Source organism: Silurus aristotelis, assembly GCF_946808225.1.
Source record: "Silurus aristotelis genome assembly, chromosome: 17".
Lineage (NCBI taxonomy): Eukaryota > Metazoa > Chordata > Actinopteri > Siluriformes > Siluridae > Silurus > Silurus aristotelis.
Genome location: NC_139590.1, coordinates 16,406,843 through 16,418,557, shown reverse-complemented (window position 1 = coordinate 16,418,557; position 11,715 = coordinate 16,406,843). Strand labels below are relative to the sequence as shown.

Below are 11,715 nucleotides of genomic sequence, written 5' to 3'. Positions count from 1 at the left end.
AGTAACACAGGAGCCTACTCCTTCTACTCCAAAATATGTGCTGATGGCTTTATCAGACATGTCCCACAATGCATTAGCTGCCATCTCCCTAATAGCTCATTTCTTTTATATTTTGAGCTGAAGGTTTGCAGTTTTATATATATATATATATATATATATATATATATATATATATATATATATATATATATATATATATATATATATATATATATATATATAGTATAAGCCATGTTGTACTACATAGTGTAGATTTGGTACTAAAAAAAAATACAGTTTGGTATTTAATTGTTCATTTTTGAATCCTATCGCCATTATAGCCTGGTTGCGGTTGTGTCTGGCCAAAGAAGAAGATATTTAAGGACACTGTCTCTGGCTGACTAATGCTTTCTCCTTTATTTTTACATGACTATCTCTGATGTTAAAAAAAAATTCAGTTCCATTAAAATTTCGATTCTTATCCAAATCAAACTTTGTGTTTGTTCAGTTTTTCAGTCTGATTTATTTAGGTTTTTGGTCATTCCAATATGCGAGACTTCGCAATGAATAAACAGCATCCTGCTGTCCGTTTATTTCTTTACTAGGCTTTATTCATTACAAAAATAGCACTCAGTAGAGGAGTGTTAGTTTATGGTCTAAGATTCTAATCTTACAGCAAATGCTCATTTACTGTAAAGCATCTGCAATTTTTATGCATGTTGGAAGGTTTCTGTTTTGAGATTATGCTATTTTTAAAGAGTATTTTAACAAAAGAGTCAGCTGATGGAGTTGACTTTTATTTTGGCTGGATGGTGCGATGTTTAGTTTTTAATGGCCTACCGACTATTATTTGTGAATTTAAAATATATGTGCAAAAACTATATATTTCGATTTCGGTCATTTAAACTATTACCACTATTCTTGTTGTTGCTCATTGTTCTATTTATTGATTTACACTTTATTTTATATGTCTTCTAATTCCTGATGTGTGGTGAGATGGACGAGTTGGGAGTGTGGGGGAGCAGTTGTTATGTTTTCTATACTGTTGTAATGTTTTGTATGCTATGCTATGCTTTTTTTTTTTTTTTTTTTTATAAAAAAAGCATTGAGATACAAAAAATACTGAGGTCTAAAATTCAGAAAGCCAAACTATCTGTTAAAATCAAAGAATAAATAAGTCTATAATAATAACTACTTTAATTATTCAAATGAATTAATCTCCTTTGTTTGTGTTTTTTTCCCGAAAGCTGAATAAAACCATCAACATTTAGGTTTTATTTTCTATATGTTTTCTTTTTATTGCAAATGGTATGATACAAAAGATAAGCTTTTCTTAAGAAAAAGGCATTTTCCTCAAAAAAATCATTGCATTAAAGAATGTCATGAAGTCTAAAATATGCAACAAAACATGAATAAGGAATAAAACTTTAACAAAAACGTATGCTGGTGATTCCTTAAAATAAAAAAAATTTCTTTATATTGTGGCCTGGGCCTACAGTAATCCATATTTGTTAAAATTAATTGTAAAAAATTATTCCAGTTGTTTCTGTTTTGATCAAGTTTTATCACAATTATAAGATATCTGTAAAAAACTAATTAAGAACATTTAAATGGAAACATTTACAAATGATAAATAAAAACAAGATGATTTAAAATTTGCACTGCAACTAAAATTTGATCCCATGGGGTAAGGGGATTTTATCTCAAATTAGTGAGACAGAGGTGAAGCAAAAATAAAAAATTAAATGCAAATAATTATTACTTTTATAATAAAGTTATTACTAATTAATAAATTAAAGAGGTCAAGACAAGATGGGGGGTGGCAGATGAATACGCAAACAATCAATAGAGACTAAGGAAGTCTCAGGTCAAAGGGCACTTCCTGGTCCTCCTCAGACATGAAGAGTGAGACAAACGATGGCTATTGAGGCACTGTGGATCTCTACACTGTTTAACCAGGCACTGATGGCACACAGGCAGATGTGTATCTCGGCTAAAACAAAGGCCTCGTGCGCAACTAAATGGCACTCGGTGTGGCACTTAAAACGTAATGGCTGAAAAACACAGACTGGAAACATATATTTTTCTAACAATTTCATGTCAGCTTTACCCAAATCTAAAAGACCAAAGGGAATCACAATAAAGCGTTTACAGAGGAATGATGAGAGAATTGTCGACTTTACAAAAAATACACTAGAGAGAAGTCTCGCATCCTTTGTAAATGTACAAAACCCCCAGACCAACCTGAAAAGGACAAAAAGAGATAATACATACACAGTACATACTAACAAATATTTATAATGAATATGTCCTCACAGAGGATTCCTCTTTTTTCAAGCGAGTTTCTTTTTCATCTGAACTAGAAAAATATAGTCGCAACTCAGAGCTTTTTAAAAAGGCACTGTCGGGAGCCGTTTGATATTTTCATTAATAAAAAAAACATTAGTCCTGTTTGTTTTGTTTGTTTTCTGTTAGCTGGTGCAGGGAGTGGACAGCAGGTCCTTTGAGGCCACTGTGTATGAGCAATGTCTTATGGATAGGGTGGTGCTAATTGTTTAGTCTGTGCCCCTCTTACACTCATTCTTGTTTAGGGTCGGGAGAGCTGGGTATAGACTGGCTGCTGCTCCCACTGGGGACTGTGGGTCTGAGGCACATTTGGAACACCACTAGCATCAGCGACAGGAGTGTACATTGGCCTTTGGGCAGGACTCATGTAGCCAAATGTGGAGTAGAGGCCTGAACCCTGGTTGTAGTAAGAGGCAGCACCTCCCTGGTGATCGATGTAATCATACTGAGTGCGAGCAATGGATGGGTACGTGGAGGTGGTGGCGGTGTAATGCTGTAGGTTGAAGGAGCCATACGGCAAGTGCTGGGGTGAACCCTGGCTTTGCTCACTGTAGTGGCTTGGGCTGAGTTGCTCTGTCTTGATGTGTGCTGGGCGCTGCTGTGCCTGGCCCTGCTGCTGGGCGCTGCTGTGCCTGGCCCTGCTCACCAGCTGTGCCAAGTGTGGTCAGAGAGTGCTGCTGAGGCTGCTGCTGCTGAGGCTGCTGCTGCTGAGGCTGCTGTTTGCTCATCCAGCCATGCCCGCTGGTGCCTGCCGTCTGACCGATACCATACCCAGAGGAGTAGGCCGGGGCCCCATGTGTCGGCAAATACTGGTCAAACTCGTTCACATCGAATGCTTCCATGTTGATGACGTCACTGCTGAGCACACCAATGTCCACATCGCCGAAGTCAATGTTGGCCTGGCGGCCCGTGCCCTCGGGAAGTGGACGGCCCTCTCGCTTCAGGTCTGGTTTCACACTCGGAATGTCTGTTTTGGGAGTCGTGGGAGGAGTTGGAGGGCCCTGAGACTGACCTGATTTGAGCAAGAAAAAATAGTAGGTTAACCATTTAGCCATTTTCATGCATGCTCCTAGAGTGCAAAAAACAATAACCATCAAAATTAAGATGATTAAGAAGAAAAAGAATCTTGGTCGCCATTCGTTACAATCATACATCTAACATTTTTATTGGAGATGTTTGAGCGGCGGAATAGAAAAAATTAGAAAGTTTGCATCACCCTTCTGTAATCTTCAACAGCTTTATTTTATTTACAGTTGCCCAATGTTTTAAAATGGTCATCATCACAATATAAACAAGCATCATTTGGTTCTGATCCCGGTTCATAAACATTACAGTGAAACAGGCCAACTTCAGCTGATATCAAGTTCAGTCAATTCTTTCGAATATGCTGTTTATCAAGCAATAGATTATACTTATTTTTTCAGATAGAATACCTATAAAATTCATATTCTCCTCTAAAGTGTTTTAGGTCTTAGCATCAGGGTGTCCTTGAATGAAATGATCAACATGATGCAACATTAAAGCCCTATAATAAATGAATCATACTTCATGTATGAGCTATACATTCACAGGTACATAAACGTCTCTAGAATAACAAATAATTTTGTGCGTAAAAAAGAAAGCATGGCATTGTGAAACAGTTGTTTCTGTTTATTTCTTACCTGAGTGGTCTCCAGGGGAGTGAACCTCGCCCATACTGGAAGCGGGGGAGTCCGCTCTCTGTAGGGCTTTAAAGATGGCATTGGGGGAAATGTGTGTGTGTTCGGAGTCCTCAGTTTCGCCCTGGCCGCCCTTTACACTCTTCCTCCGGCGGGGCTGGTATTTGTAATCCGGATGATCTTTCTTATGCTGCACGCGCAGTCGCTCTGCCTCCTCCACAAATGGCCTTTTCTCCCCTTCATTCAACAGTCTGCAAAAATTAGGAAGCAAATAATTAGATAAGAAGGTGAGGTAAAAAAGTAAACTCTTTAGACAATTAAAAATTACTTGTTTTCGTTCTCTTTTTATTCGTAATATTATTTAAAGCTGTTGGTATCAGAAAATATTATTATTAATAAAATATTTAAAATATTAATAAAATAATAACAAATATATTGATGTGCTAATAATAATAATAATAATAATTTCTGATACATCGTTTAATATGCCATATTTAAAAAAAAATGCAAAATTAATTAATAAGAATGCACATGATAGATATCAAAGACCATTGTGTTAATTACAAAGTATTTTTTTAAAGTACCTAAATTTGTTCACATGCAACAAGAAGCAAATAATAATAATAATAATAATAATAATAATAATAATAATAATAATAATAATAATAATAATGAAGCTCACCGCCAGAGTTTGCCCAGAGTTTTGCTGAGCTCGGCGTTATGGAGATGAGGGTACTGATCGGCCAGTTTTCTGCGCGCCGCCTGCGCCCACACCATAAACGCGTTCATGGGCCGCTTCACGTGCGGCTTGCTCTTGCCTGAGCCGTTCACGCGCACTGGCATTGGCACGAGCGTCCAGTCGTAGCCCTTGAGCACTTGGGACACTGCGTCGCGGATGCACACGGGAAACTTGCCCTCCTCCTCCTCGTCCTTCTTGAGCCGATTCTCGGACAGCGGCCGCGTGTTCTCGGTGTCGGAACCCGATCCGGATGGGCATGGAGAGGCCACAGAGTCTTCCGACATGCTCGGACTCGGCGCGTCGGAGAGACATTTGTCCTGCTCGTCGGTCATCTTCACGTACGACTCGAGTAGATTCATACGAGAGGAAAAAATGGATATAGAGCAAGAATTTCTTTTTTTTTCGGATTGCAAAATCCTGCACAGAGCGTGCAAAAGAAAAAATAGTCGTTGGTTAAACTTGCTGTCAGTTTTTTTTTTTTTTTTACAAGTCCATTAGATCAGATTCCGAGCGCTTCTTAAACTTGCTGAAGTCTTGGACCGGTGATTAGTGACGAATCCCGCTCCTGTGCTCTGAACTCACGTTTCCGAGAGGTGGAGATGCAATGAACACACTAACTCATGCTACGCAGGTTTTATAGAGAGGAGAGATGGAAAGGCGGAGACTTAACATGAACCCCCCCCCCCCCCCCTTCAGCACTCGGTGTACGTGTGCGTGTGTGTGTACGTGTGTGTGTGTGTGTGTGTGTGTGTGAGAGAGAGAGAGAGAGAGAGAGAGAGAGAGAGAGAGCGCGCGCGCACGGATTGAAACAGCAACACGAAATCTTACTTTTAAGATGGAACAGTTTTGCAAAAGCATTGCTTCCAAAGTAATATATAATCACTTCACATACTATGTGCCCTTTTGTTTATATAATGAATGTGTGTAAATCCATAACTGTAAACCACAATAAAAGTTCACTTTGGTCTTCAACAGGTGTTGTGAGGAGTAAACCAAACACATTTGCACTAAACTTGTGTGTTTCTTCCATACGCATAATCTGTACATCATTGATATAACCTGTTATTTTTATTAAAAGGAATAATTGTTAATAAAAACTAGTTGTTCTTTAACTTTTTGGCAAGTGTGCATGATTTATAATTTATATGGCTTTACACATCAAGATCTAACTAAAGGCTACACACCAGCAGGAATATATAGTGTACCTCAATGCCTGTTTTACAGTTTCTTTGTTTTTTTATGAGATCAACATCATACATAAAGTTCAGTTAGTGGACAACTAAAAAAAAACATAAGTGTACGTGTTCCTAATAAACTGCCTCCTCAGGATAACGTGCATACATTTTCATGTTGCTTAATCTTGGGAAGCACTTTTTTTTATCACCAATAGGGGGAGACATGCTCCTCTGGACAAGACCTTAACCCTTCCTGAACCTCAGTCTGGAGCTTCCACATCTCCCAAACACTGTTAAACACCACTCTCAGTTTGGCATCAGTCGACTGTGTGTAAATAAAAGCGAATTTACTAAACTGGTCTACTGTTTTTATCATTATTATTCATTTATACAGACCGTAGATTTTGTTACACACATCTTTATCCCACAATAAAAAAAGATCACACACAGACCAGCAAAGGAGAAATTTCAAAAGAACTGCCAACTGTAATAGCTGTTTAATTTGTTTTTTTACAAAAGATAAAAAAAAACTGTAACTGTAGAATGAAATTCCCACAGATCCACTCACTATAGATTTATTTGATAAATATTTGAGTGCATAATATTTTGCAGTAATATTGCAATAATGTCTATTTATTATTGTCTTTTAGTGTCTATTTTCAGGTTGATGCTATTTATAGCCTACATGTTTTTGAGTGATTTCATGCCTGTCCATCCTGAGACCCTAGTTTAAGAGCTACTAATTTAAGCAACAAAGACAGAGAAATAAAAATCATCTCTTCTAAAACAGTTTCACGGCATTATGATATAGTCACGAAGTTTAATCTATTGATTTGTGTTAATGGACACGAATTTCCCTCTATTTTTGTGTCACTCGGAACGACTGATTCTGTCTGACTCCTTCTCTATAGAACCGGAGGATAGAGGCAGAGGATCATGGGTAATGCTGGCAGAAATGCCAATGGTTTATTTATCTTTATTCCCTATTTTTATTAGAGAATATGTCAAAAAATCTATGGTTAGGGTAAATGTATCGGTTAGGGTTAGGGTTAGGGTTATACTCTAATAAATGTGTGTCTCCTTATTTAACCGGCAGAATATATTTACTGTATTTTGACTGGAAGGAACCACTGACAATGGTTTATAATAGCAAGTAGCTTACCAAATATAAAGCAATAAAAACAAGGATAAAATCTCCTGTGTTAGTCCTTGTACTGGCTAATTGAGTGAGTGAGTGAGTGAGTGAGTGAGTGAGTGAGTGAGTGAGTGAGTGAGTGAGTGAGTGAGTGAGTGAGAAAGCACAAGTGTGAGAGTGAGTGAGAAAGTGATTGAGTGAATGAATGAGTATGAGTGCGGGAGTGAGTAAGTGAATGAATGAGTGTGTGTATGCGAATAAAGAGAAAGTAAATGGGTGTGAGAGTGAGTGATTACAAAAGTGAGATGAATGATTGAGTAATTGAGTTGGTCAGTGAGTAAATAAGTGAGTGAGTTAGTAAAGAATAAGTAAGTTCTAGAATGCATTAGTGAGTGGGATAATTAATGTGTGTCTGTCTGTGTGTGTGTGTGTGTGTGTGTGTGTGTGTGTGTGTGTGTGTGTGTGTGTGTGTGTGTGTGTGTGTGAGTGTGAGAGTGAGTAAGTAAATGGGTAAGTGAAAGAGTGAGTGAATGAGTGAGGGTAAGTGAGTGAGTGAGTGAGTATAAGAGTGAATGAGTGAGTGGAAGAGTGAGTGAGTGAGTGAGTGAGTGAGTGTGAGAGTGAGTTAGTGTGTGTGAGAGTGAGTAATTAAGTGAGTGAGTGAGTAATTAAGTGAGTGAGTAATTAAATGAGTGTAAGAGTGAGTGAGTGAGTGAGTGAGTGAGAGAGAGAGAGAGAGAGAGAGAGAGAGAGAGAGAGAGAGAGAGAGAAAGAGAGAGAGAGAGAAAGAGAGAGAGAGAGAAAGTGAGTGTAAGAGTGAGTGTGAAAGTGAGTGAGTAATTGAATGAGTGAGAGAGTGAGTAAATAAGTGGGTGAGTGAGTGAGTGAGTGAGTGAGTGTGAGAGTGAGTAAATGAGTGAGTGTGATAGTGAGTGAGTGTGTGAATGAGTGTGTAAGTGAGTATGAGAGTGGGAGAGTAAGTGAGTAAGTGAGTGAGTGAGTGAGTGAGTGAGTGAGTGAGTGTGAAAGTGAGTGAGTGAGTGAGTGTGAAAGTGAGTGAGTCAATAAGTGAGTGAGTGAGTGAGTGAGTGAGTGAGTGTGAGAGTGAGTGAGTAAATGTGTGAGTGTGTGAATGAGTGAGTGTAAGTGAGTATTAAAGTGGGAGAGTGAATGAGTAAGTGGGAAAATGAGTGAGTGAGTGAGTGAGTGAGATTGAGTAAATGAGGGAGTTAGTGTGAAAGTGAGGGAGTAAGGGATGGAGTAAATGAATTGTTTATGGAAGTGAGTAAACACATGAGTGAGTGAATGAAAGCAAGTACAGAAAGTGTGAGTGTGAGTGATTGAATAAATGATTAGAGATTAATCAAAGTGAGGAATAGAATGTGTTAGTGAATGAATGAGTTGCAGAATGCCTGAGTAAGTGAGTGAATAAATGAGTGAGTGAATAAGTAAGTGAGTAAAGGAGTTGCTGAGTGAATGAATGAGTGAGTAAAACCAGTAATTACTATGTTCAGCCATTCTAGGAGAGCATGGACCATCACACCCCCACTGCTTTGCTACAGATGACCAATAAAGCCTGGGACTTTTCTCAAAAAGAGGGACACTCACTCACTCACTCACTCACTCACTCACTCACTCACTCACTCACTCACTCACTCACTCACTCACTCACTCACTCACTCCTTTACTCACTCACTCCTTTACTCACTCACTCACTCACTCACTCACTCACTCACTCACTCACTCACTCTGTTTTCATTTGTTTTTTACATTGTTCTTTTGATATCATTCTGAGAACTTTTGAATTTAATTTCAAATTGTAGGCTCTGAGAGATTTTCTAGGAGCAAAGTCATCAGCCTGTGGAAAATATTTTTTATGATGGTGAGTCAAAAGAAAAACTTAAATGTGCAACATAAATTCAAACTGAATCAGTTTGTTTTTCTAACAAACTCCAGGGCCTCATTTAGCACTGGAACATTTCAACAAGATGCAGACAAATGATATGTTTTTTTTTGACATATTCGCAATAATCACAAAAAAAATAAAGGGTTTTTATTTGACTCACCACCATACATGTATCATTTAATGGATATTTCAGTGGTTGTTGGTTTGATTATAACTTTGTGGTCATAGAAACATGTTTAAAGTTTGTAACACTGCAGTAAAATCACAGGAATATTTAGTCAACATTTCTTATTATAATATTCTTCACTTTTCAGGGAATATGTTTTGCTACATATTTTGGAGTGGGCTTGTGGAGATTTGTGCTCATTCAGCCACAAGGACATTAGTCAGGTGCTGATGTAGGGTGAGGGGGTCTGGGGTGCAGTCAGTGTTTCAATTCACCCCAAAGTTGTTCATAAGGATTGAGGTCAGACTACTCAAGACCTTTCACTTCAACCTATGTAAACTGTATCTTCATAGAGCTGGATTTTGTTCAACTTTGTGTTAAAGAGTTTGGGGAAGAACAAAATATGGCTGGCAAAGTCTGGTGTCCCAGTACCCTTGTCCATATAGTGTATGGACAATTACTTCATATTCGCGGGGGAAAAAAATAATTTATGTATTATGTAACATACTGAAACCTTCAGTTGGCATATTAACATACTAAAACTAATATATAAACTAAAAAACATTCAAGACTTCATTTGAGCAGCAGCGGAAACTGACAATGGGCTACAAGCTGTGTGGGTGGGCTGCATGACGACACTGGCTCAACCACACATACGTACAAACACACATTACGGGTCCCCCTGGTCAGCCCTGGTCTACACGGCAAGCGTTTGCACTCGCCAGGCCTTGGGAAACTTCTCAGCTCCACCTCGAGCCCCAGCGTCAAAAACAGGACCCAAACAGTGGGAGTCAACTGCTAAATCATGTCTTCTGTCTGCTCTAGTTGCTAACACTGCATGCTTCTGAAGAAGTGAGCTTTTGATGTTTTATAGAAATTTTTAGATACATTCTAATAATACTTAAAGAGTAAGCAAACCGTCTGGGCACCAAGGGTAAGCTTAGGTTTTGGTATAGGGATTGAACACACAACAGTAACACAACTTCAGATAAATATCTATAAAAAGAATACAGGACTGCGCTTGTAAATATTTGTGCTTGTCAAGTACTATTCATTGTAGTCTGCAATCAGTAGCTTCAGATCTTTTTCACCTATCCTGTTTGTCTGTAGCTATAAATGACGTATCCAAACAATGTGAGAACAAAGAACAAATACTGTTGATCTAAACTAATGCATGCCATTTCCATTTCATTGTGATACCACAAGAACTCTAAAGAGCACATTAACAGTAACATACCTAGTTTGTATGATTATATAGGATCGTATTTTTTGAATGAGACACAGACACAGTCAGAATAATATGGAGGCCATTTTACTCAAGTGGTTTTAATTTTATTTATGTAGAAAAAATATCACTGCAAATCAATACCAAAATTAGTCTGATTGTTCACATTTATCTTATGATAAATCATTTATTTCCAAGAGTGGTCTCTTCCTGGGTGACTCTGTACAATCAAGTTTCAGTGAATGGTTTGTTGAATATGCAAATAGTGTAAATCAAATGCTATAGCCTTCATAGTCGCCAGATCATAGGACTAACATGTATCCCATACTATAAAATAAAACATGAATTAGGATTTTTTCTGAAGAAGAATGGTGTTCATTCCTTTAGTACAGTTCCAGTCAATTGTGAAATCTCTGCCAAGGAGCACCGAAGCAATTCTATCAGCTCAGAAATGTATATTCTCCTGCACTGCATGTAAGGTGCCAGTCATTTCCAAACTAAAATGCTAATAGTTTTGAAAACACTATTGTACTACTAAAATTATAGATTTATTACCCATGATTCAACTCAAAATATCACTGATTACGTGTTTTATATATTATCTGTGATTTATTGTGTCTTTTCTCAAACGGTGCTAGTTAGTAATTTTAAATACACAATCAAGAACTAGAATTTCTCATTAAAAAGAAGAAGAAATAGCGAGAGCATGTGTTAAAAAATGGTATACAGAGAAGAAAGGGCAATTTAATTGATTGACATTTGGATTTGGAATTAATTGTCTTTTTTTTCATATGGTGCTAGTAATTTCAAATAAACAATCAAGAAGTACAATTCCCAATGTAAAAGAAATAGCAAGAGGATATGTTAAAAAGTGTACAGAGCAGAAAAGGCAGTTTTGGATTTGAAAAATGACTTTACACCAGTCTGCCACTTTCTCTGAGAGGTACACAGCATTCTGTACCAACAGCCCTTCCCCATAGATGTCACACAGGTCAGAGATCAGCCTGTGGGTTTCGGTCTCACCTTGCTACCATGGATCTTTTCTGCAGTTCCGTCCAAAATTTTGAAAGACTTCGAGCCTGATTGATGACTATCCTGGACTTTCGCCTGGCCAGATCAGAGCTACAGGGCACGGGCGTTTGTTGACACATTGCATTTTGGAGAAGGTGACATTTAAACAAGACTTATCATGCCCCCAACACCTTGGAAAGGCCAGGCTCATACAGCTGCTTTCCACCTTCTCACACTTCCCTGCTACTCCCTGGCAGAATTTCACTGACTGTGGTTTTAAAAAAAAAATCTCTGCACTAAGTAGCATGGACTTGCCAATCCTTGCAGCAAAGCTTTAGGAGTGGAATAATACTGGAATAATTTGAAACAGATATG

General features: G+C 38.1%; 1 protein-coding gene across 1 annotated transcript; it reads right to left on the bottom strand.

Annotated features, from left to right (window-relative positions):
• Positions 1-1,251: 1,251 nt before the first annotated feature.
• On the bottom strand, positions 1,252-5,442 carry LOC310740454 (transcription factor SOX-9-like). The gene is given in 4 exon segments (XM_083567161.1): positions 1,252-2,948; positions 2,950-3,337; positions 3,987-4,234; positions 4,666-5,442. Coding segments are annotated over 4 exon segments (1,434 nt in total). The 5' UTR covers positions 5,082-5,442; the 3' UTR covers positions 1,252-2,566.
• Between the last annotated feature and the right edge of the window lie 6,273 nt (positions 5,443-11,715).